Raw genomic sequence first — 25,424 nt, 5'->3', positions numbered from 1 at the left:
CAGTCTGGGTATTTGCAACATCATGTTATTACTAGATAAAATAGGATAGGAAGCTGTTAGATTGAAAGGAAGAGGGATGTTTCGCATTCCATTAAATTTAACATGTTTTTTTTAAAAGAAAATTACATACACCTTTGCTTAACCTTGACCTTTCAGAAAAGCCTCACAAATATATCATCTCTTAGCTATGAGCAGAAAGAACCTGGCAGAGGCTGAGAAACCCATTTATTAAAGTGTTTTTCCTTTTATGTCATTTTAAAGAACAGGCTGCAAATTGTCAGACATGAGATACAGAAGAGGAAAGAGGAAGAGGCCGGAGAACATTTCCACATGTCTGCTATGTAATGGAGCTTCGTGAATGGAAACAGATGGCACAGATCACATTTTTCTGTTTTTAAGCCAGATTCGGTGGTGTCCCGAGACAGTTCAAGTGCCAGGACTGAGTCAGGAGGAAAAAATGCCATCTTCCTGAATATTTGCACGATATTTCTAAGTTCTTGGGCCCTTAAAACCACATAGTTATTAAAGTTATTTTCTAACAAAAAAAGGAAAAGATGACCATTGCGTGTAGATGAAGAACAGTCAAGTGATAAAACAACAACAACAAAAATCACGTAAGCCAGTAGCTCAGGCCACTGATGCTAACCACTCAGAAACTGAGGTCTGAGAATTGTGGTTTGAAGGCAGGAGAGTCCATGAGACTCTTGACCCCAATTAAGTACCAAAAAGACCCAGAAGTACAGCTTTGGCTTGAGTGGTAGAGCACTAGCCTTGAGCAAAAAAAAGCTCAGGGACAGTGTCCAGGCCCTGGTTCAGACCCCAGGATTGGCACCAAAAATATAGAGAAAAAAATTTTTAAAATATCCTATTTGACCACCCACAAATTCTTGTGGGTGTTTCCCCGACCAATACTGAACTTGGTGTGAAAAAGTCAGATTTCCCTTAGTTTCCATTCTAACATTAGTCACAGTTGAAGGTGGAATAAAATAACATTATGAGGTTAAGTATCCTTTCACAACCAAATTCCCACTTGTAAACTTTGTTTGCAGGGAAAAAAATGGATGGCACTGGATGGAGATCATAATAAATTCAATAACCAGGAGAGACAAATATCCCATGTTCTCTCTCATGTGGGGAGTGTAGTCTAAAGCAAAGAGACATCATGATCTTGCATAAAGGTAGGGGGACAGTAGTTGTTTTTTTGGGGGGGGGAGGAAATCAGTGCACAAGGAAGATGAAAGAAGAGGGTGAAAGGGGTGAATCTGAAAAAAAGGGGAAGAGTAGTGAGAGTAATGGAGGTGGCGCTGGTGTCCCCGCCTGTCATCCTAGCTACTCAGGAGGCTGAGATCTAAGGATTGGGGTTCAAAGCCAGCCTGGGCAGGCAAGTCCAGGAGACTCTTATCTCCACTGAACCACCAGAAAACCAGAAGTGGCGCTGAGGCTCAAAGTGGTAGAGTGCTAGCTTTGAGCAAAAGAGCTCTCAGGGGCAGCACCCAGGCCATGAGTTCAAGCCCCTCAACTGACAAACAAGTAATGGGGTGAATTTGCTCAAAGTACATTAAATCCATGTATGGAAATGCCATAATGAAATCCTTTGTACAATTAATGGAGTGGTGGCTACACTGCAGGAAGCCTCGTTGGGGTTCATTGAAGATAAGAGTCTCACAGGGACTTTTCTGCTCAGGCTGGCTTTGAACCATGATCCTCAAGTCTCAGCCTCCTGAGTAGCTAGGATGACAGGTGTGAGCCACTAGCACCTGAAGGGAGCCTCTTTGTGCATCAACAAGAAGGCTAGACCCAATCTGTTGCAGAAGAAAATGGCATGTATCTAAAATAACTTCTGCAGGTGGACAGAGGCCAGCCTTGCATAAGAAAAGAAGTCAGGCAACGGCCATGCAAATATGAAGAGAGTCAAGTGTAATTACAAGAAGGCTGCGCTGCCTGTGTGGATCTCTGGCTTGCATTTGGAAGTCCCACGACAGCCTCCCCAGACAAAGGGGTGTTGAAGGCCTGTGTTCCACTCCCAGAAGGGAGGAGGTTACATGAAGAGAGTTTAGATTCAGGACGAAAACCAGCAAAGCTCTGCAGTTTGGGAGGTGAAATGGTATTTGTCCCCATCTGTATCCTGGAACACTTGAAGAGTCTGGACTTTACGCACAGGGCTGGTTTGCCATAAGAGGAAAGATTGAGTGCTCAAGTGGTTAAATTTCAGGAAGGCTCTCTTGGATAAAGGCGGGGTGTTAAACGAAAACAAAACTAGCAGGAGAGAGAGCGAAGTCCTTTGATTTTTCGTCTGCACTCCAGCCTGCAGCTCTGGGATAAATTAAACAGGTTGGTTCTTTCTTTCTTTTCTCATTCTGACTCCAATGTGGTTTTGCATTTCTACCTCTACACAGAAGGACTTGAGGCATGAAATTTTATACATTGACATGTATAAAAAGCAGCAGTGTAGTAACAGCTGTACACAAACTTGAAATGAAAACGTGAGTATAGCACAAGAAAATAATGTCAATTTGCAAATAGGTTTTGGTGTCTGTCTGCTTTCTTTTGTAAACATTATTGTTTTATTCTTATAATAATTATAAAAAGCATTCACAAATGCTTTTGTCTATATTTGCCAGCAAGGATAATTTCTGCAAGTAATTTATATTCCTACTCATATTTGCTGGCATTGTTAGTAGAGTTAACTGTTCTTAGTATTGCATATTATCAGGCTCTAGATTTCTGTGGTGACAGACAGAACTACGTTCATATTATGTTAATAATTAATGCATAAAAAGGGAAGACTGTAATCTTCTCCCAGATTGGAAATTTTTCAAATGACCTTAATGATAAGTCACCCTGCAGCAACAGCAGGGGTGAGTGTGATCAAAGTATGTGCGTGTGGCAGAAACATCGCAATGAAAGTCCTTTGGACAACTGACATGCGCTAATAAGAAAGAAGGAATCAAAATTGTTGGCTTTTGCCTAATAAAAAGCTTTCGTTTTGCTTTTCCCCTTCACAAAGAGCTCTTTAGAAGGGTTAGGACTGTTGAAAGTAAGTTAGCATGCTGCTTTGAGATAGTGTTTTCAGGATTGATTCCATAAGATTCGTTGAGATTCTTCAAAGGACAAAACACCCCCACAGGAAGGTCAAGAGGCCCGTAAGGATGGTGGGGGTGGGTGGGGGGACAAGGTGAAGAAAACGAAATTCAGTGCTGCCATGGAGACACTGAGAGTCACTGCCCCGTGGGCTTTAGAAGCTGTGAGTTCTGAGCCAGGTTCTCCTCCTCCTCTGTGGTGCTCGGAGCTCACGTGGCGCAGTCACTTCACCTGCGGGCAAAGCTCCAGTAGCTTCACAGATGCTTTCCGAGCCGTTTGTGTGCTCCGTACCATCACAAAGGGAGCAGCTCCTACTCTGGGGGAATCGTCTTCTCCATGGGAGGGGATCAGTTCTCAGACAGGTCTGTATTGGTGTGGCAAGGTTCTTTGGAGAGAGAATATCCAGGTTCATTAAGAATGGGCACTTGGACTGGGAATGTGGCCTTGTGCTAGAGTGCTTGCCTTGCATTAATGAAGCCCTGGGCTCAATTCCCCAGCACCACATATATAGAAAAGGCCAGAAGTGGTGCTGTGGCTCTAGTGGTAGAGCACTAGCCTTGAGCAAACAGAAGCCTGGGACAGTGCTCAGGCCCTGAGTCTAAGCCCCAGGACTGGCAAAAAAAAAAAAGGGGGGGGGGGGGCACTTACAGGAAAGGGCGTGAACGCTGCCACCTGCTGGCAGCTTGGCATAGGGCCACCTATGAGGAGGGAGGTGCTAGGGACATGTTGGCACGGAGTTACCACCCAGGGACCTTGAGTGTCATTCTAAGGGACTTTTGTTTGTTGTTGCTGCTGCTGCTGCTGGTCTTGGGGCTTGAACTTGGGGCCTGGGCGCTGTCCCTGAGCACTTTTGCTCAAGGCTAGCACTCTACCACTTGGAGCCACAGCTCCACTTCCAGTTTTCTAGTGGTTCACTGGAGACAGAAATCTCCTCGAGCTGGCTTTGAACTGTGATCCTCAGATCTCAGCCTCCTGAGTAGCTAGGATGACAGGTGTGAACCATCAGCATCTAGCTCTAAGGGTTTTGTTTTTTTTAATTAACTTATTAATTTGGTATCTTTAGAGGGGTTTCAATTTGAGGCCTGAGTTTGGTCTTGGGGAAACTGCCCTTCTGAAGACAAATGATGGATGTCAAGTCTTGGGCCTACAATCTGATACAGCTCCTGTGAGCCCTTTTCAGAGCTCAGAAAGAGCAGAGCCAGAGTGGAGGCTCGGGGGAAAGGAGGGGTGAAGGCCTGGCTGAGCCAAGGCCTGCTCTCGGGTGGTCTTCAGCTCACCGTCCTGGGTTCTTTCTACCCTGTAGATGGGGGCCATGGCTCTGGATGGGAACCAGTCGGCCGACTACTACTACGAGGAGGGGGAGCTGAACGGCACCCACGACTACGGTCAGTACGAGGTGGTCTGTGTGAAGGAAGAAGTCAGGCAGTTTGCCCGAGTCTTCCTCCCTGCCTTCTTCGCCGTGGCTTTTGTCACGGGGCTGGCTGGCAATTCCACCGTGGTGGCCGTCTACGCCTTCTACAAGAAGCGGAGAACCAGGACGGACGTGTACCTGCTCCACCTGGCAGTGGCTGACCTGCTCCTCCTCTGCACACTGCCCTTCTGGGCGGTGAATGCGGTGCGCGGCTGGGTGCTGGGGGAAGCCATGTGCAGGGTCACGTCGGCCTTGTACACGCTCAACTTTGTCTCGGGGATGCACTTTCTGGCCTGTATCAGCGTGGACAGGTACTGGGCCGTGACGAGGGGCCCCCAGCAGGCCCGAGTGGGGAGGCGTTGCTGGATCGCGTGTTGCTGTGTGTGGATGGCCGCGCTCTTGCTGAGTCTCCCCAAGCTGGCTTTCTATACGGTCAACGCGCACGGCAGGTGCATTCCCGTCTTCCCCTACCACCTGGGGGCCTGGCTGAAGGCGGCCGTCCAGCTGCTGGAGGTCTGCATCGGATTTGTGGTCCCCTTCCTGATCATGGGGGTGTGCTACTCCGTCACGGCGAGGACTCTCATCAAGATGCCCAACGTGAGGAGGTCGCGAGCCCTCCGCGTGCTGCTGGCTGTGGTTGGGGCATTCCTCGCCACCCAGCTGCCTTATAACATCGTCAAGTTCTGCCGGGCCGTGGACGGCGTCTTCTCGCTGGTCACCACCTGCGAGGCCAGCAAGCGCCTGGACGTCGCCATCCAGGTCACCGAGAGCATCGCCCTGTCCCACAGCTGCCTCAACCCCCTCCTCTACGCCTTCATGGGGGCCTCCTTCAAGACCTATGTTGCCAAGGCGGCCAAGAAATATGGCCCCTGGAGGAGACGGAGGCAGGCCAGGGAGGAAATCCCTTTCGATTCGGAGGCTCCCACGGAGCCCACCAGTTCCTTTACCATTTAAAGGCCACACTGCCTTGCCTTTTCCTTGGGCATGCATCATGATGTGCTTTCATCAGACAAAAGCGTCTGCCTCGCTCTGAAACCAGTTTCAAACGTACATCAAAGAGGGCAGCTTGGGGGGGTGGGGGGCAGGTAGACAGAAACCAAGATCAGGCAACAGTAAATGTCTAACATGGAAGTTCGAGTTACTAGCATAGGAAAATACTAGCAACAGGCATACATGAAAGCACTGTGTTAAAAGGAACTTAGAGGTGATGGGAGTCGTTTTCTCTCTTGATTACAGTAGTGGCTAAATAAATCAACACTTTATACAATGATGTTGAAATTGGACACGCTGGACCAGTTTCACCTTCCTGGGCTTCCTGGGCTTGCTACGATTATGTAAGACAAACCACGGGGCTCCTCCAAAGGGGATGGGAACCCTCTATCACTCTTTTCCATCCTTGTAACTTCCTGGGAATTTGTAATCACTTCCAAATAAAACTTCTTTAAAAAAAAAACAAAACACTATGGGGGCTGAGAATGTGGCTTAGTGGTCGAGTGCTTGCCTCGCATGCATGAAGCCCTGGGTTCGATTCCTCAGCACCACATACACGGAAAAGGCCAGAAGTGGTGCTGTGGCTCAGGTGGCAGAGTGCTAGCCTTGAGCAAAAAGAAGCCAGGGACAGTGCTCAGGCCGAGTCCAAGGCCCAGGACGGGGGAAAAAAAAACCACTATGCTGTAAGATAGTCTAAAACTAACAAAGAGGTTTCTTTTGAGAGGCATTTATAATTACTTATCTAAGTGTTACAGTAAGGACAAGTCCCCTGCATTATTTTAATACTTGAATACCTGGGTAGTAAAACTTAATTCTCTGTTTCTTAATTTGTAAAGGATTTCATAAGATCTCAGAAAGAGTAACAGTTAACAACCTCTCACTCCCCACCCCTCAATAAAGACAAAAAGCACTCCTAAGCTTTTCTGGCCCTTTCAGACATTCTTGGTACATTTCTAAATACAGAATTTGCTTCCAGGCTGCCATATCCCCAGCCCCCAGGCTGTCAACTTTCAAAAAATAATAACTAAAGATAATTTCCCAACACGTGTTAGATTTATCATGTGTATTCTGCAAGCAATGCTCATATTATCATAGTTATGTAGATTCCAATTTTTTTGTATGTGGTGTGTGTGTATGTACACCCCCCTCCCCCATACACACACCAGTCCTGGGGTTTGAACTCAGGGCCTGGGTGCTGCCTCTGAGCTTTTTTGCTCAAGACTAGCATTCTACCACTTGGGCCACAGCACCACTTCTGGCTTTTTGGTGGTTGACTGGACATAAGAGTCTCAAAGACTTTCCTGCGCGGGCTGGCTTTATGCCACAATCCTCAGATCTCAGCCTCCTGAGTAGCTAGGATGACAGGCATGAGCCACCAGCACCTGGCTGACATATTTTTAAACAATAGAAATATGGAGTGCAACAAATTATGTTATTAATACTACCATCATTATTATTAGTGCTTGGGATTAAACCCAAAGCCTGGTATATATGTTTGGCATGCACTTAGACCCTACAATTTTATATATATATATATATATATATGTATGTATGTATATATACATATACATATATTAAAACCTTACAGCTTGTGTTTTGTGTGTATGTGCTGCTATTGAGGTTTGAACTCAGGGCCTCACATTCTCATTGGCTTTTATGCTCAAGGCTGGTACTATACCACTTGGGCCACAGCTCCACTTCCAGCTTTTTGTTGGTTAATTAAAGGTTAAGAGTCTCTTAGATTTGTCTGCCTGAGCTGGCTTTAACTATGATGTCCAGCTCTCAACCTTCTATGTTACAAGAATTAGAGGTGTGAGCCACCGGCACCTGGCCCAGCTTTCTTTTGAAAAAAAAAAAATTCTCTTTCCTCTTACCTACTATTTTTAGATTTGAAAAGGCAGACTTTTAAGGGTTTCTGGTCACTTGTGATCACGATCGTCTAAGAGCCAGGCGGCACGGCACTGCGTAGCACCGAGGGGGGACACTCACCGCTGCTCCACCACTTCTTGCCATTGACCACGTAGCTGTCCCCGTCTCGCTGGATGGTGCATTCAATGTTCGTGGCATCACTTGAAGCCACGTCCGGCTCTGCAAAGAGACGAGGGCTGGGCTTTGGGGTAGGAAGATGATCACCGGCTTGCAAAGAGGCTGAGGTAAGAGGAGGAGAGCTGTGTGGACAGTGGTGCCCTTCTCCTCCTTCATCTCCCAATGGTCCGCGCTGCGTCCTGGCCCCTCCCCTAACCTCCCTGACTGACATGGAGATCCAGCTTGTGCACCGGGAGAGGGAAGAAGTCAAGTGTGGAGCGCAGGATCTGAATTCTGATTGGGGTCCTGGCCAGGATGAGCATTTCATATGTGAGGGCAAAAAAACAAACAAAAAAACCCAATCCTCACTATCTATGGACCACAGCTTCAGCACTGCCAGGTAAAAATCTGCAATTCTGCTCTGCTGCTGCTATTTTCACAGGTACCAGAGTGTCCCACGGGGCTCTGGAAGGGGAGGGCAAGTTTATTCTGCACACCTAAGAATCCATCTTTGAAGGCTGGGCTGCTGGTGGCTCACACCTGTCATCGAACTACTCAGGAGGCTGTGATCTGAGGTTCACAGTTCAAAGCCAGCCAAGGAGGAAAGTCTGTGAGACTCTTATCTCCAACTAAGCACCAAAACAGCCAGAGTGGCACTGTGGCTCAAAGTGGCAGAGCACTAGCCTTGAACACAAAAACTCAGGGACAGCGCCCAGGCCTTGAGTTCAAGCCCTATGACCAGCAAAAATAAAAAAGACTCCAACATTGAAAATGAGGCTCAGTGTAAGCAATACTCTCCATTCTGCTCATGGGCAAACGTGACTGATCCACCGAGTCACATCCCACACTGCTTCCACTAACCACGGCGCCCCAGGAAGAACTTCTTACCGGTCATGCAGAAGGCAGAGGTGATGCTCCCCTGAAGAAGAGGCTCCAGCCAGCGCCACTTCTGCTCCTCACTTCCATACAGGTGCAGCACCTCCATGTTCCCCGTATCTGCACATCAGAAGCAAAAACGCTTGCTGCCGGGCACTGGTGGCTCACCCCTGTTATCCTAGCTAGTCAGGAGGCTGAGATCTTGAGAGGACCACGGTTCGAAGCCCAGCCCAGGCAGCAAAGTCCAGGAGACACTTAGCTCCAATTAAGCCAGAAGTGGAACTGTGGCTCAAATGGTAAAGCCCAACCTCAAACAAAAAAAGTTAAGGGAAAGCAGTTAGGCCCTGAGTTCAAGCCACAGTACTGGCACAAAGAGGGAGAGAGAGAAAGAGAGAGGGAGAGAGAGAGAGGCCGAACTCTATACATCAATGGCTTTGTGCAGAAATGCGTCATATATACATATATATATATATATATAATAAAAGAAAATTTTAACACTGCTCAAAATAGCAGAGAAAATGCTGCCTGTAACCTGGTGCTTGGCAGTTGAAGACATTTGGGGCAAAATGGCATTTTCCGGTCTCTTCCGCAATCAGGGCGTAGTCCACCTGGCTGAGCCCGCTCACTGCTGGCAGAAACAAGTTCCAGAGCCCCTCGGCCTTGGCCATTTCCTGTCAAGGGAAATGCACATGCCAACATCATCAAGGGCTTGCAATGACCCCAAAGCAACTTAATGGTAAGAGATACCTGTGTTTATACTTTTTGAAATTTGAAAAGGTCTTACTTAAGTGCATTCTAGTGGAAAATCAAATGGCTGCTCATTTAGTACTATAAACCAAAAGTTTCTCAACTGTTAGAGAAATGCCTTTTCCTCTAGTCTGCCTTAAATTTGGCTGAAAGACAGTTGTGCTTGAGAGCTTTCTAATAAGGACTGCCTCCCACCTGTAAGTGCAGTTGTGCCAAATATATTACCCTATGCATTCCAGTGTCTTACACATGCTGGCAAGAATTGAAAAATGTAAAATATACATTAGGCTATATGGCACGAATGCTTCCCTTCCCTTCTCCCTCCATCAACCTGTGGTGGTTCCCCCAACCCAAAGCTTTGAGCAGGCCAGGCAAGTGCTTGTTGTTTTGGTGCTGTTCCTGGGGCTTGACCTTAGGGGGATGGGAAGGGCCTGAGTGCTATCTCTGAGCTTTTGTGCTCAAGGCTATTGCTCTACCAGTTAAGCAAAGCTTCACTGGGTACTTAATCGGAAACACAAGTCTCAAGGACTTTCCTTTTTGGACTGGATTCTAACCTTGGTCCTCAGGATCTCAGCTTCTTGAGTAGCTGAGATTACAGGCATGAGCCACTAGTGCCCAGCTGATAATGAGTAGTTTTTATCTCACTTTTTCCTTTGAATGACTACCACATACAGAACACTATGTAGCCCCATTTATGTTCTGGAGTCTTTTTTTTTTTTAACCCAGTCCTGGGGCTTGAACTCAGGGCCTGGGCACTTCCCTGAGCTGCTGTTGCTCAAGGCTAGCACTCTACCACTTAAGCCATAGCACCACTTCCGGATTTCTCTGTTTATGTGGTACTGAGGTATCAGGGCCTCATGCATAATAGGCAAGCATTCTACCACTAAGCCACATTCCCAGCCCTGATTCCATTTTTAACGTTCCTTTGAAAGTTATTATGATACATTTGTATAACAAGAACAGTAAAACCTAAGGTCACCAGAAATGCCTGCATAGGAATTTTCCATTGCTCACTTTTTTTTTCTTACCTTGAGTTTATCTATCACAGAAGGCTGTCTCCACACGTCTGCTTTATTTTCATTTTGTACATAGTACTCATGGACCTCCTTAAAGCAATAAAAAGGGGAAAAAGTTAACTTGATTTAAGGCAGAGAAAATGACATCCCAAACTGATAATATGTAAAATATGCATTTTAAGTGAAGAAACTTTTCTCGACTATTTAATCAGTAGTGTGTGTGTGTGTGTGTGTGTGTGTGAGAGAGAGAGAGAGAGAGAGAGAGAGAGAAACAAGGTGATGAATGTAGCTCAGGCTAGACTAGAATTCACCTTCTTCCAGCCTCTTAGCCTTTCAAATGCTAAGTTTACGAGTTACATGTTAGCTATGCCAACATGCCCCAGCTACTTATATATCTTTTTAAAATCAGACAGAGATTCATGAAAATTCAAAAGTTTTTCCTGCTCACAAAAATCATGTTGCCTCTACTATTAGATAGTAATAATCTGATATCCAAGATTTAAGTGTCCCTTGAGGGCATTGAAACCCCTCAGCTAAAAGGGTTAGGTGAAATATTAAAATCAACTAAAATGTGCATTTAGTAATGCATCACTGTGCTTGAAGGAATCTAAGAAGCTTCTTGAGGCCATGAATGACTATTTGGCGAAAACGTGAAGGAGGCAAGGATTTATCTACACTTTCCCAAACACCAGGCTGAATGGCTCCTGTCAATTCTGCCAGGAAGTCAGTTGAATTGGAAGATTTCCTGTTTAGGGTTACTATTTCCATCTCTCATGTTCCCATAAAAAGTCAATGCTATTGTGTTCAGTAATAAATATATTATGCAGAACATGTGCAATGTCCTCATCTCTGAGTACCTCTGAATGAGACTACAGCCCTAAGAAATGATGCCAGCATTTATGCAGTTATTTGAAAATATGACTTAATGTTTCATTTGCCAACTGTAAAATGTAGCTGTGGTATATAGCAGGACTCAAGACTGAATAACATACCTCCCTGCCAAAAGAATCCTCAAAATAGGAAGCCTAATTTATTAAGCCAGGTGGCTTGGAGGCTGAGGCTAGATGAATGATTAAGATAAGGGTTCCAGGCCAGCCTGAGAAACATAGCAAGACCCTGACTCAAAAAACAAAAAGATGAACGATATGTAGAAGATGGCTGGAAGTATACTTGTCATGACTGCCAGAGAGAAGAGACAGGTCAACAAAGGAGATATTCCGAGCTGCCAGAGAGAGGAAGACAGTAACAGTGAAGAAAAGAGGGGAGCCCTGAATGGTATGGAGAGTCAAGAATAGCAGAAACTATGTCTGGTGCCTAGCTGACCTTCTCAAAACACCACCTTCAACATGCTTCCTTCTTGTTTACTAACTGATATAAGGACTGGGGGAGTCTTCGTTCAGAATCCCAGATTGGAGCTTCCAGGAAATATTTTAATACATGAGTTTTCACTTTCAACCTAAGTCTACCAGAAAGAAACAACACTTTTCTCCCCACCTGGGTACATTCCTACACATAGGAAAGTGTGAGTAATGTTCTGTTTGTATCACAAGTGCATTCGGGAGGTGGGTGCTGGTGGCTAAAGACTATAATCCTAGCTACTCAGGAGGCTGAGATCTGTGGCTTATGGTTCAAAGCCAGCCCGAACAGGAAAGTCTTTGAGACTCCTATCTCCAATTAGCCACCCCAAAAACCCAGAAGTAGAGCTGTAGTTCAAAGTGGTAAAGTGCTAGTCTTGAGCACAAAAGCTTACGGATAATGCCCAGGCACAGAGTTCAAGACCCACAACCAACCAAAAGGAAAAACAGTGTACCCTGCAAACTATGTTATGTTCCTTGTTCCTGTTTTACATACTATTTTTAGGACTTTCTATGAACTTTAGATAGGAAGAACAGGTTTTAAATATTCCCCACAGACAATGAGTTATGTTCTACTTTATGCTTTTCTTGGAGTTTCCAAAGGTCATTAGGACAGTTCTGTGAACGGGGGGACTGGTAAAAATGCACAGTGCACTGTGTGTGTGTGTGTGTGTGTGTGTGTGTGTGTGTGTATGTGTGTGTGTGTGTGTGTACCGATGTCATAATGAATCCCATTACATACTATTTGGGAAAAAGACGGGTCCCATGAAGCTTACATTTTTTCTTATACGGAATTTATGTAAAAGTATAAAAAGATTGAGGTCAAGGATCTTAGTAGCTGACAATGTAAGCTGTTAGCATGTTGGTGCACATGGCTGGGAATGTAGCTCAGTGGCACAGCAGTGCTTCACAAAGTGCAAGGCCCTGGGTTCCATCCCCAGTGCTGAAGAAAAACCAAAACAAAAACAAAAAAACAAAAAAGCAAGAATAAAGCGATGCTGTTTTGAGACTGAGTGAGTCTGAGGGCAGAGTGGTTGTGGAGAGAGCAGCCCACGGTTCTCTCTCCTGCAGCACAGATGAGCAGCAGCACTCGCCCATGGTACTCTAGCACCCAGTGTCCACACGATACCTTTTCAGCGGGGAAGACGTGGTGTTTCATGAAATGCTTCACCTTAGCAAGGACTTCCTGGCCTTTCCTAGTCTGCACAAACAACTGTCTGGAATTATCCGCCCGTGGCAATTCGGTATTAAAGGTTCTTTGGCTAAAAAAGAAGAAAACAAGCAAATAGAGGCTACAACGATGTCCAACATCATTATGATGCATTTCTCCAGATAACATGAAGTATTTCCAGCTAACAAAGTATGTCGCAGAAGGAGCTGAGGCTTAGGAAAACTCTCTGGGGATAGCTGAAAGTGGAGGTATGGCTTAAGTGTCAACCTTGAGTGGATAAAGCCAAGAGATAGCATCCAGGTCCTGAGTTCAAGCCATACTACCAGCCTAAGAAAACAACAACAAAAGAGCAATAGCAATAGCAATCCTGACATTAAAAGACAAACAAAACAACCTTCCTATTCCATTACAGTTTAGGGCTCCCATTTACATACAAATGATTTGTGAAGTATGTAAACGAAGACTGCAAAGGTTTTATGAAACACACCCAGACAGCTCTACTTTGAGATATGAAGAATCTATTTTCCTCACCTTCTTGAGAGTTGTAATCCAGTTTCTGCCAGTGGTTGCACACTATTGGCCATCAGAAAGCTATCCTCTGATGAATTATTTCCCAAAAGATATCTGTGGTACACTCCCTATAAGCAAATTAACAGAGAATAATTAAAATTCACTGCAAATGTCCTTCAACTGTCTTTTCCCTCTAATTTCTAGTCTTGATGAAGTGTCTCAATTTTTTAAATCCCTTAAGATGTAAAGAATCTGGATTAATGTAAAGATGAATTTGTTTAGATAAAAACGAGCTAGGTGGTACTGGTGGCTCATGTCTATAATCCTATCTATTCAAAAGACTGAGATCTGAGGATCACGGTTCAAAGCTAGCCTGGGTAAGAAAGTCTGTGAGACTCTTATCTCCAGTGAACCACCAAAAAAACTAGAAGTGGTGTTGTGGCTCAAAATGGTACAGCATTAGCTTTAGGTGAAAAAACTCAAGGACACCCCCCAAGCTGAGTTCAACCTCCACTATCACCAAAAAATAAAATGTACTTGGGAACCGGGTGCTAGTGACTCACACATGTAATCCTACTTAGGCTTAGATCCGACCGTCACAGTTCAAAGCCCTCCTGGGCAGGAAAGTCCTTAAGACTCTGATTTCCAATTACCTACCAAAAACAGCTGGGAAATGGCACTGTGGCTCAAGTGTCAGAGTGCTTGCTAGCCTTGAGCAAAAAGAACTCAGGGACAGTGCCCAGGCCCCGAGTTCAAGCCCCAGTACCGACACCAAAAAATAAAATTAAAGTAAATAAAATGACTCAGGACAAACCTCACAAATTTTGCTGTTTCTTCTCAAAATTACACATACACACATACACACACACATTTTGTTTTGTTTTTTGTTTTTTTTTTTTGGCCAGTCCTGGGCCTTGGACTCAGGGCCTGAGCACTGTCCCTGGCTTCTTCCCGCTCAAGGCTAGCACTCTGCCACTTGAGCCACAGCACCGCTTCTGGCCGTTTTCTGTATATGTGGTGCTGGGGAATCGAACCTAGGGCCTCATGTATCCGAGGCAGGCACTCTTGCCACTAGGCTATATCCCCAGCCCCCCACACACATTTTGGCGATTAGAAAATACCATCAACAGATTGTGAGTAAATAATGGTGAAACAACATGTTTAAAATACTTACCTGTGCTATTCCAGCAAATTTAAAATATGCGAGGGCAAGAAAGAAGTTCCAGTTAGGAAGATCAGAATGAATCCCTCTGCAGCGGCAGTAGATTGAGACCAGTTCCTCCATTGATGGTATCCCTGTAAGAATAGCACACAGAGAACGGTCATCTGGCTTGTCCATGACAATGCAAAAATATCATACTACAGCAGACCATATGTAAAGCAAAATGTAATAGCCATTAATCCATCTGTGTCCTAAATACTGATTCCTAAAACCACGACACTTTTGTCATAAATGACCCAACATGGGACGCCAAATTCAGAAAGAAATCATCAATACTCAAGAAACATTCTTTTTTTGCCAGTCCTGGGGTTTGAACTCAGGGCCTGAGCATTGTCCCTGGCTTCTTTTTGCTCAAGGCTAGCACTTTACCACTTGAGCCACAGCACCACTTCTGGCCGTTTTTCTATATATGTGGTGCTGGGGAATTGAACCCAGGGCTTCATGTATATGAGGCAAGCACTCTTGCCAGTAGGCCATATTCCTAGCCCCACAAGAAACACTCTTAAGAGGACAAAAACTATCTAAAACAGCAAGACCCATGTTTAGTGATGACAGTAATAAAGACAGGTGTGTTGTAATAGTAACGTACACATTATGCTTTGGTACCTGTGCCTGCGTGGAAGTGAGAACTTTTATTTATCATTGGAATGGTTTTTGGCCAAAAGTAGAACATGGAAAGATGAGCGACATCTGAGAAGGGATGACCAACGGTGGAGAGCTCCCAGTCCAGGACGGCTAAAACACGACACTATAATTAAAAGGAAAAAGGTCTTTTACAATAAAAATCCAAAACAGCAAGAATAAGGAAGTAGAGAAAAGAAAATACATTCTAAGTCATGCTTTCCCTCAAAAAAAAAATGCCAACAGGAGGCTGGTTTGCAGTCTTTACTCACAGGGCATCTCTCATTTATGAGACAGACTGCAGGGAACCATGACTTCTGGAGCCATTACTGTCTGTCAAACCTTCTGTGTTTTGTAGAAGGATTCAGGGCCAGTCATATCTTAATATCTCTACTCCTAGGCAAGTGTAACGGTTTTTGTGAGTAATTAAGCATTTGCTCTGGTGATGAATTTAAGTACATACCACAAGTCAAATGAACCTCAAGCTCTGAGTTCAAGCCCTGATTACTGGGCGGGGGGGGGGGGGGGGTCGGGTTAGGTGAGAGAATGAAAGAAAGTAGGACCATGCATGTAAAAATTATAAATCCTTCTTCAGTGGTAAGCACATGTACCTAGGCTAGAAAACCTGCATGGCTCATTTCTGAAAGTCTTGGATGTGCAGACAGTTCTGAGATATAGGGTGAGAATAGGGCCAGTCTGGGTCTTTTGATACTCTGGAAACACAACTATGAGGTACTTGTATCTTAAATCAGACCTAGCCATGAGATTTATCATAAACATTGTCTATAGTACCTCTTTGTGGTGGAAAATGATATTATCTAATTTAAAATCCCCATGGATCAAACTCTCCTCATTGTCATTGTCTGGCAAGTTCTTCCTCAGCCATTCAGACAGTTGCCTCATAGCGGGGATGTCCTGATGGGCTGCAGCCTCATATTGCTTCATCCAGGTCGAGACCTGAAAACAGAGGCAAGAAAAATGGTAGAGCCAAGAGTGGAAGGAAAGATTCAGTGGTTCAGAAGTTAAATTTAATTATGTTGAGTCTCGTGTTACTCTTAAGTGCTCAAAACAAAAGCCTGTAAGCAAAACTCACACCTGCCTAAGACTTTAAACCTCTAACTCTCTTCTGCCCAGTTCCATTTGAGTTATCTTTCGTGTGTGTGTGTGTGTGTGTGTGTGTGTGTGCCAGTTGTGGGGCTTGGGGCTTGAACTTAGGGCCTGGGCATGTCCTTGAGCTGCTTTTACTCAAGGCTAGCACTCTACCACTTGAGCCACAGCGCCACTTCCGCCTTTTTCTATGTATGTGGTGCTGAGGAATCGACCCCAGGGCTGCATGCATGCTAGGCAAGCGCTCTCCCTCTACATCACATTCCCAGCTCCATTATATAGGTGCATGACATATATTAAATATAATGTGTGTTATAATGTTACATATAAACACATAATATTATATAGCATTGTAATATATTACATAACATGTTATATGTAATACAAAATATATATTTGATATGTTTTATGTTATATATCATATAAATACATAATAATTATAATGTTAATAGATTAGGTTATCACATAATCTATATTATGTTATGTGTTATGTGTTAATTATATTATGTCATATAGATTAAATAATTGTTACATATTATATACTATATATATCTAAAATATTTTGTGTGTGTGCACGCATGCTCACGTGAGTGTATGCATTACCTGCCGTCTGCAGTACCCGGCACCCATGCCGTACCCTTCCAGCTGCAGTGAGCGTACACTCAAGGAATGGAGCCGGGCCAACGTTTCTATCATGGCTACATAGATGGCTGAGCGTTCTGCTTCACTCAATCCAGGAAGTGAGAAATCACGGAAGATTCGACCCTACGGAAGAGATTATCCTAGGTATTTAACACAAGGGCCTATCAAGGTGAACCTAAAGGAGAAAACTAAACCCAACTTGAATTATACACACACACACACACACACACACACACACACACACACACACACACACACACACACACACACACACAAACACAAAGCAATCTGAGAGGGCTGGGGATATGGCCTAGTGGCAAGAGTGCTTGCCTCGTGTACATGAGGCCCTGGGTTCAATTCCCCAGCAGCACATATACAGAAAATGGCCAGAAGTGGCGCTGTGGCTCAAGTGGCAGAGTGCTAGCCTTGAGCAAAAAGAAGCGAGGGACAGTGCTCAGGCCCTGAGTCCAAGCCCCAGGACTGGCCAAAAAAAAAAAAAAGCAATCTGAATTTATTCTTAGTGACCTGGTCCTTCCACAATGGGGTTGGTTCCCTGAGCCCCACCTCCGGGATCTTTGGTATATTAGTATAGATAGCTCTTTACTGACACCTAGGGGAATGTGTAAGAAATACGCCAACATGCCTTAATTATTACTTCCGTTCCTAACCAATTCCAGTCTTCCCTTATCGAATATGCTCAAATTAAAAGAAAAATTAAAGCCCTGAAAACATTTTAGGTTATTCCAACATTTTAGTTGAATAAACTATATCATGTATAAATATCATAGTAAAATTCCTTTCTTTCTTTTGTTATTGGTCATGGGACTTGGACTTGGGACCTGGATGCTGTTTGTTCCTGAGCTCATTTGCTGAAGGATAGAGCTCTACCACTTTGAGCCACAGCACCACTTCTGGTTTTCTGGTGGTTCATTGGAGATAAGAGTCTCACAGATTTTCCTGCCTGAGCTGGCTTCAAACCACAATCCTCACATCTCAGCCTCCTGAGTAGCTAGGAGGACAGGCGTGAGCTTCCTTTACCCAGCTGCAAAAATTTTATCCAGTGAAAATACCATCATTAAAAAATAAGAGTGGCAGACAGACATGAAGATCCCTCGCTCACCTGCACGTATTCCATCAAGTAAAATTCTGTTCCAATGATGGAGACATCACTGCAGTACAGTAACGGCTGGGGAACTGGAAATCCCATGGAAAACAAAGCTTGCTGGACTTTAAACTCCCTGTCAATCTATAGAGGATGATGAGTCATTATCAAAGAAGAAATGGAAATTATCAATAACTTTTGAGACAACCTTCACTAGAAATCAACTGCAAGAGTGTCAATAAATAATCCAGAGCATAATTGTAATAATTAAAAAAAAGAGGGCTGGGGATATAGCCTAGCGGCAAGAGTGCCAGCCTCGGATACACGAGGCCCTAGGTTCGATTCCCCAGCACCACATATACAGAAAACGGCCAGAAGCGGCGCTGTGGCTCAAGTGGCAGAGTGCTAGCCTTGAGCGGGAAAAAGCCAGGGACAGTGCTCAGGCCCTGAGTCCAAGGCCCAGGACTGGCAAAAAAAAAAAAAAAAAGTGTAATCATTACAATTATAAATTAGATGGGCACTAAAATGATCATTTAGTTAGGACTAAAGGATGGGTCCTTAATTCTGGCTGGGATACTGTGAAGGTAATAGCTTCCGACCTCAATATTCTACAGGTTTTATCATGAAGTATTGCTTTTTACCTAGCATTTTCTGCTCACTGGCATTCTCTACTTTCCCATCACCCAAAAAGGAATCAGAGAGGGTCCTCTAAGGCTATATCACAGCCATCTAGAAATGATTAGCACTGAAAACATCCACTGGCTGGTTATATATGTAGCCAATTGCACAAGAAAGAATAAAACCCACAAGAGGGCTGGGGATGTAGCTCATTGGTAGAGCAGTTACCTAACACGCACCGTGTCCTGGCTTTGGGTCCCACCACCAGAAAAGAAGAAGTTAGGAAGGAAGGAGAAGGGAAGGGAAGGGAAAGGGAAGGAGAAAGAGAAGAGAAGGAGAAGAAAGAGGGGGGAGGGAAAGGGAGCTAGCCTTAGATTTTTAACCCCCTCCCAGCTCTCTTTGTGTTGTTTTAAAACAAAAGGAATACAATTCAAGTGAATTTTTATTTTTTATTTTTATTTTTATTTATTTATTTTTGGCCAGTCCTGGGCCTTGGACTCAGGGCCTGAGCACTGTCCCTGGCTTCTTCTTGCTCAAGGCTAGCACTCTGCCACTTGAGCCACAGCGCCACTTCTGGCCGTTTTCTGTATATGTGGTGCTAGGGAATCGAACCCAGGGCCTCGTGTATCCGAGGCAGGCACTCTTGCCACTAGGCCATATCCCCAGCCCTCAAGTGAATTTTTAATAGCAATAAAATGCATTCATACTGGTTAGCAAACATAAGATGACTTGTAGAAGCAATTGGAACTGCTCTGTGTTGAGACTGTATTTCTTTTTCTTTCTTTCTTTCTTTTTTGCCAGTCCTGGGGCTTGAACTCAGGGCCTGAGCACTGTCCCTGGCTTTTTTTTTGCTCAAGGTTGGCATTCCACCACTTGAGCCACAATGCCACTTCTGGCTTTTTCTATATATGTGGTGCTGAGGAATCGAATCCAGGGCTTCATGTATGTGAGGCAAGCACTCTTGCCACTAGGCCATATTCCCAGCTCTGAGACTGTATTCCTATGCCATACCATGTGTGCTTTAGGAAGAAGTAAACCTGGAGGCTTTTTCCTGAGTACATATTCTTGCAAGCCTTTCTGGAGATAAAAGGTAGGATTGGACTGTCCTGATCTAGAAAAAAGAAAAACAGAAAGGTCAATTGTAAGGATGCGCTTTGCTTCTTCCCAGAATCCTCCTGAAATGTCAGAAGAAACAGGAAATTAAATGAATAATTTAATGAAATGAAATCAGCAGGTAGAAAGTCAAGCTCCCAGGCCAGCCTGGGAAAAATGGATTATGAGATTCTATCTCAAGAGAAAAAGTTAGCATGGTAGTGCATACCTATTATCCCAGCCATCCCAGCCTGAAATAGGAGAACCTTGATCCAGGAATGTGAATCTGGGCAAAAAAACAAGACTATATCTCAAACTAACCAGTGCAAAAAAGAAAGTCTAAATATGGTTCAGTGGTCCAGTGCCTTGTCCTATGTATCTTAGCTTCCTGAGTAGCTAGGATTACAAACATGAGCCACCTATACCAAGTATCCTATTATTATTATTACTACTACTATTATTATTTTTATTGTCAGTTGTGAGCTCCTTTTGCTTAGGTATGCTATTATGTTAAACAAACAAATGAAACACCTGTTCTTAACCATTTCTCAATCCCCTTGAAAATTATATTCCTAGTCAGACACTGAGGTGGTTCAGACCTGTGTCAAATCCACTCAGGAGGCTTGGATCTAAGGATCACAATTTGAAGCCAGCCTGGGCACACAAATCAATGATATTCTCATCTCCAATTAAGCACCAAAAAGCCAGACGTGGAGTGGAGCTGTGGCTCAGGTGGTACAGTGCTAGCTTTGAGAGAAAGGGCTCAGGGACAGCATCCAGGTCCTGAGTTCAAACCCCAAGATTGGCATAAAATAAAAATTCGACTCCCCTTTGTTGAAATGCTCCCTACTCCAACTCTCCCTCTTCTGTTCCATTTTTATCAAATTTTGCATTCCCATCTTTCCATTGAAGTGACTCTTCAAGTTCATGAGTTTCCCACACAGCTCTCCAGCCACTCCTTCTCAAGCTTCTTAGTACCCTCCTTGTAAGTCCCCAACATCTTGAGATCTCAATATGAGAATGCTGTGGACCAATCTCTAAATCTCCACTTCATGTAGATGTATTTTCTAGGTCAGTACTCCCATCTCGAAACTGTAAATATTCTACTTGTCAATGACTCTTATCTCTATTCCAGTTCTCTGCCCTGACCTCCTGATTCGTATATCCAACTACTTTCTGACTTACCTACACATTGGGATATCTAAAAGACACATGAAAGTCAATATCCCAAAGCTGACTGATAGTCTCCCTCTAAACTTGCTTTTCTCCAACTATCTCGATTTCAGTTCAAGATAACGTCATATTTCCCATAACCATGGCAAAAAATGGAATAAGCTTTGTTTCTTCTTGAACTTTATCTTCCTTTCCTACCTGACATGTTACAGGCATGTGAGTTATCATAGCAATTCTGTATATTATAGACTACATTCTCTTCCATTTCAATAGTTTCTTATGTGTCCTGAAAGAGGATATTTGCTCGTGGAATCCAAAGTCCCATAAAAATATTCAATCAAGCTAACATAACATCTCTGAAAATTGTTCTTGAGACAAGCTAGCCTGGAAGTCATTACCATTTCAGGCTGGCCTTGGAATAGTCATTCTCCTGCATCCACCACTGGAGTTGCAAAGATTACAGGTATGCACCATCACGCTTAGCTCAGGAAATGTTGATTATATCATGACTAATACATTGAGCATGATTCAGGTTTAACATCAGGTTTAACAACAACGGCTGGACAACTCTCTCAGAGCACTAGAAGATAAATATGATCATTTTTTTCTCCAAACTGATGTCCAAAGGACAGGCTGGCCGAACTCCAATAGTTGAAATGTGAACTTTGATCGGTTCTACTTTGTTTACAACCAAGGCTTTCAGGTGAGAAACTTGAACTATTTCTTTTAATTCCATCTCTCATTCACTCCCCTCCCCCACCTTAATTAGGAGTTAGTGGCTTTCATACTTTTCCTTTTCAGTGATTTATTGTACAAAATAATGAGTTTCATCATGACATTTCTAAACATGTATACAATGTACTTGGATATTATTCACTACACTCATCACCTTCTATTGTACCTTTTCTCACCTCCACCTGGTCCTTCTTCCCCCAAACAATCCTCCTGTTAGGTTTAGAGCTTTTTTGTATTTTTTTTTGTATTTATGGACCTAGATTCTGCACACAAGAGAAAACATGTAATATTTGTCTTTCTGAGTTTGGTTTATTTTCTTAACATGATGGTCGCTGATTCTATCCATTTTCCTACAAATGACACTTCATTTTACTCTATGGTGAATAATACTCCATTCCCTTGTGTCTATGTACCATATTTTCTTTAACCATTCATCTTTGATGCGTACTTAGGCTGATTCCACAACTTGGGTCCTGTGAATTGTGCCACAATAAACATAACTAGATCACCAGTAATTTTATAATTTTTGTTGTTGTTGTCAGTCATGGGCCTTGAACTCAGGGTCTGAGCACTATCCCTGGCTTCTTTTTGCTCAAGGTTAGCACTTTACCACTTGAGCCACAGCGCCACTTCTGGCTTTTTCTATATATATGTGGTGCTGAGGAATCAAACCCAGGGTTTCATGTATGCGAGGCAAGCACTCTACCACTAGTCTATATTCCCAGCCCTAGTAATTTTATAATTTAATAAGAGTTGAACTTTGAAGTTTGTTCTGTTTTGTTTACAACACAGCTTTCTGGATTAGAGGTCTCAGCTACTTCTTATTCCACATCACCCTGTTCCTCCTCCTACTTTGAAGTTTGTTCTGTTTTGTTTACAACACAGCCTTCTGGGTTAGAGGTCTCAGCTACTTCTTATTCCACATCACCCTGTTCCTCCTCCTACTTCTTGTCTTTTGGGAACTTAAGGAGCCAGCTAGTACTAGGGCTTGAACTCTGGGATTTGGGTTCTTTTTGCTTAAGACTGGTGCTCTATCACTTAAGCCATGCCTCCAGTTCTGCTTTTTGATGGTTGACTGGAGATATCTCCTAGATTTTTCTGCCAAACCTAGAATCAAACCTTGATCCTCAGATCTTAGCCTTCTGGGGTGCTAGGATTAAAGAGTAAGCCACTGGTGTCTCCCAGCCTCCTCCCTCCCTCTGATCAATTTCTTTTTCTACTATTTGCATCTTCACTGAAACCAATAGTTAAACTATAGATACGATAGAAGCGTACTATTACTGCAATGTTATTGCAGTGGTTGAGCTCTTCCCTCCATATTACTTTATACCATTTTAAGACTAATCAAAACAGGGAAGTATTACAATTCAGAAAACAAGTTCTCCAAGTTCATGTACTATAAAACTCCAGACAACATGGGCAGATATAGTTTACTGGAAGCGGGGTCTCCCATAGTCCTCCTGTGTTTACAGAAATACTATTTTAAATAAAGTGTAAGACGATTTTTTATCAATTATAAATCATCAGATTAAAAACCAGATTCTTGGGGATAGGGTGGGGGGAGTGGTTCCTTCGGGGAAACCTAGTTTAATTCCTTAGGATCCCAATACACACACACACACACACACACACACACACACACACACACACACACTCTGGGGAATAAAGCCAACTAAAGAGAAAGACGCCAGATTCTCAGAAGAAGAAAAATGCCCCTTTGTGCTAAAAGGTCAGGGAGGGCATCTATTTCTCAATGTGCTTCCAGCCTCGACCACCTCAGCGGAACCGCATTTACTTTCACCTTTCTAACAAGATTCCCTTTCTGAACCGGGTGGCGAAATGTTCTACAGCTTCCAGGATGGCGTTCACATTCAGACCGCGGAGGCGATGGTGGGGGTGGTGCAGTGGACTAGCCACACAGCAGGTCCCTGCGTGCGGGATCTTGTCATTGCAGGAAAAAGAAATTCCGGAGGGAGGGCATTAACCCAAGCACGGCTTCAAAAGGAAGCAAGTGGCCAGTGAATGCACAGATTCGCTCCGGCTAGAAAGCATGGATACCTGAATTGAGTAACGGTCAGCGCAGCCTGGGGATCTGCCCCAAAACCAGGTAAATGTTGGTTTAAGTAGGCCTCCAGAGCCTGGCAGTCGAACCGGTGTTGAGGCCGCACTTGAGTGGTCTCGAGCTGGTCGGGGGCCCCCGTCTCCATGACTGTCGTCCGCCGCCTCAGCCACGGGTCACCCGCTTCACACGCCCGCGAGTGAAGCCCGACTCAACTGCGGTCAAGTTAAAAGGAGAAGCTTAGGGGGCGAGGCCTAGTCCTAGCCAATCACCTACGGCCTGCGCGCCGTTGCTAAGCAACGCCGCAGGGGGCGGGGGGGGAGGAGGAAGGCTCCGCCCGACGGCCGAGGCCGCAATGAGGAACGGACCCGAGGCGCACGGGGTGTGCGCCCGACTTTACACTTTCTCCTTTCTGTCAAGAGTCCAAGTTGGATGTTTCTTTATTTTTTAAAATATGGAAGTGGGGGGGGGGGAAAGCTACAGTAGTACCTCACTACGGGTGACTAAAGAAGTCGAGGCTCTTTCTGAAGTTTGTTCGTGCCTCCAGGCGGAAGGAAGACTGCCGGGTCCGCCTGAGAAAAGCGTCCGGCGGGAATCCAGAGCTTTGGGAAGAAAAGGTCCGGACGTTTCTCTCCGCTGGCTCGTTTAGAAAGTAGAAGCAGCGTCCTCTCTCTCCCTGCTCTGAGCACAGGCGACCCTCCGATGCTGCTGCCACCCGTTTCTAGAAGAACTCGCCGGAGACCGAAGCGACGATGGGCGAGTTTTTGCGGAGGGGGAGCGATGACGGCGACGCACCGGAAGTGGGGCCGAGGGCGTGGCGGAGACGTGTCCCTCCGGGAGGCTCTGAGGAACTTCCCGGAGTCGGTGCGTGAGGAAGGCGACGTCCAGCTGGCTTTTCTCTCGTGAGAGCCCAGCCGAGCAGTGTGGGGCGGCGAAGGCGAAGGCCCAGGCGGGGAACTGAGGCCGCCGGGGGCCCAGCCATGGCGGCCGAGTCTGTGGAGCGGCTGCAGCAGCGGATACAGGAGCTGGAGCGGGAACTTGCTCTGGAGAGAAGTCTGCGGGGCCTAGGGGGCGGCGGCGATGGAGGGGCTGGCCGGGCCCGCATCGAGAAGATGAGCTCGGAGGTGGTGGATTCTAATCCCTACAGGTGAGCCTGAGGGGAGGGTGAGGGAGGGATCAGGCCGCAGACCCCCTTCCCCTCCCCCCCAGGTCCCCAGCCATATTTTACTTGGTCTTTAAGGTGTGTGTGTGTGTGTGTTGAGGGGGGGTGGTGTCTGCGTTAGTCAAGACCCTGGGACTGGGAGGGAAGGGGGAGGTCAAAGCCCCAGCCCACCTTACACTGGGTCTGGTCAGGAGTTGTTCTTAAATTGGTAAGGTCACATCTTAGGGCTACTCAGAAGATACTCTTGATCTTTTTGTATGTTTTTTTTTTTAATCCAAGCTGAGCATCCCTATGGTGTTGCTTCTAAGCATCCATATGGTATTGCTTCTGGCCTGCTTGTCAACGTGTGTCACCTCTATCGCCTCGGCTTGGCCACCTCGCCTTTCTCTGCATCAGACTGAGTGTAAGAGCGCTCAGAAGTCACATCCAATGTCACTTTATGCGTAGCCTGCTAAGCATAAACCGCAGCTTTCATACACTATCTCAGTGTATCTTCAACGAGGACAGCAGGAGGGAGAGTATGCAGGAAGTCATAGGTAGGAGAATTGAAGTCTGAGGCAAAAATGCAGTACCCTTCCCTAGAAGTTACTAAGGCAATTGGAAGAGTGCATGCCTAACCATGTACAAGGCCTTGACTTGGAACCCTCCCCCCCCCCCCCAAAAAAAAAGAAAGGTGTGTGTGACACGAAAAATCAGTGGCAGAGTCAGG

At 44.9% G+C, this 25,424-nt stretch overlaps 3 protein-coding genes across 4 annotated transcripts in view; 2 read left to right on the top strand and 1 right to left on the bottom strand.

Moving 5' to 3' along the window:
• Acad11 (acyl-CoA dehydrogenase family member 11) overlaps nucleotides 1–23,767 on the bottom strand; it is a 30,873-nt gene extending 7,106 nt beyond the window's left edge. The window contains exons 1-14 of the mRNA XM_048335011.1: nucleotides 23,746–23,767; nucleotides 23,553–23,709; nucleotides 19,506–19,605; nucleotides 17,895–18,020; nucleotides 16,736–16,897; nucleotides 15,818–15,982; nucleotides 15,011–15,152; nucleotides 14,357–14,478; nucleotides 13,204–13,310; nucleotides 12,631–12,757; nucleotides 10,159–10,236; nucleotides 8,916–9,054; nucleotides 8,396–8,503; nucleotides 7,472–7,570 (exon numbers count right to left, since the gene is read on the bottom strand). Coding sequence (XP_048190968.1) covers nucleotides 7,472–7,570; nucleotides 8,396–8,503; nucleotides 8,916–9,054; nucleotides 10,159–10,236; nucleotides 12,631–12,757; nucleotides 13,204–13,310; nucleotides 14,357–14,478; nucleotides 15,011–15,152; nucleotides 15,818–15,982; nucleotides 16,736–16,897; nucleotides 17,895–18,020; nucleotides 19,506–19,605; nucleotides 23,553–23,701 — 1,624 coding nt within the window. The 5' untranslated portion in view covers nucleotides 23,702–23,709; nucleotides 23,746–23,767. The remainder of the gene's footprint in view (nucleotides 1–7,471; nucleotides 7,571–8,395; nucleotides 8,504–8,915; nucleotides 9,055–10,158; nucleotides 10,237–12,630; nucleotides 12,758–13,203; nucleotides 13,311–14,356; nucleotides 14,479–15,010; nucleotides 15,153–15,817; nucleotides 15,983–16,735; nucleotides 16,898–17,894; nucleotides 18,021–19,505; nucleotides 19,606–23,552; nucleotides 23,710–23,745) is intronic.
• Ackr4 (atypical chemokine receptor 4) lies at nucleotides 769–6,027 on the top strand. 2 transcript variants are annotated; one of them, XM_048335014.1, is made up of 3 exons: nucleotides 769–1,178; nucleotides 1,847–2,331; nucleotides 4,385–6,027. In XM_048335014.1, exon 3 carries the CDS (start codon nucleotides 4,385–4,387, stop codon nucleotides 5,444–5,446), a length of 1,062 nt encoding a protein of 353 aa, XP_048190971.1. In that variant the 5' UTR covers nucleotides 769–1,178; nucleotides 1,847–2,331; the 3' UTR covers nucleotides 5,447–6,027. The 2 variants fall into 2 exon arrangements, with proteins under 2 accessions (XP_048190971.1, XP_048190970.1); XM_048335013.1 differs by lacking the exon at nucleotides 769–1,178 and having other exon boundaries at nucleotides 1,651–2,331.
• Nucleotides 23,768–24,388: 621 nt separating the features above from the next.
• The window catches only part of Uba5 (ubiquitin like modifier activating enzyme 5), a 13,201-nt gene continuing 12,165 nt past the window's right edge, over nucleotides 24,389–25,424 (top strand). Inside the window, exon 1 of the mRNA XM_048335012.1 lies at nucleotides 24,389–24,700. Within this exon, the coding sequence (XP_048190969.1) occupies nucleotides 24,534–24,700 (167 nt within the window). The 5' untranslated portion in view covers nucleotides 24,389–24,533. The remainder of the gene's footprint in view (nucleotides 24,701–25,424) is intronic.

Source organism: Perognathus longimembris, chromosome 26, assembly GCF_023159225.1.
Source record: "Perognathus longimembris pacificus isolate PPM17 chromosome 26, ASM2315922v1, whole genome shotgun sequence".
Classification (NCBI taxonomy): Eukaryota; Metazoa; Chordata; class Mammalia; order Rodentia; family Heteromyidae; genus Perognathus; species Perognathus longimembris.
The sequence above is the reverse complement of the archived record's forward strand: the minus strand, read 5'-3'. Positions and strand labels throughout refer to the sequence as shown.

Coding starts and splice junctions, on each gene's coding strand:
- Ackr4 (XM_048335014.1), top strand. CDS start 4,385: ATGGGGGCCATGGCTCTGGATGGGAACCAGTCGGCCGACTACTACTAC.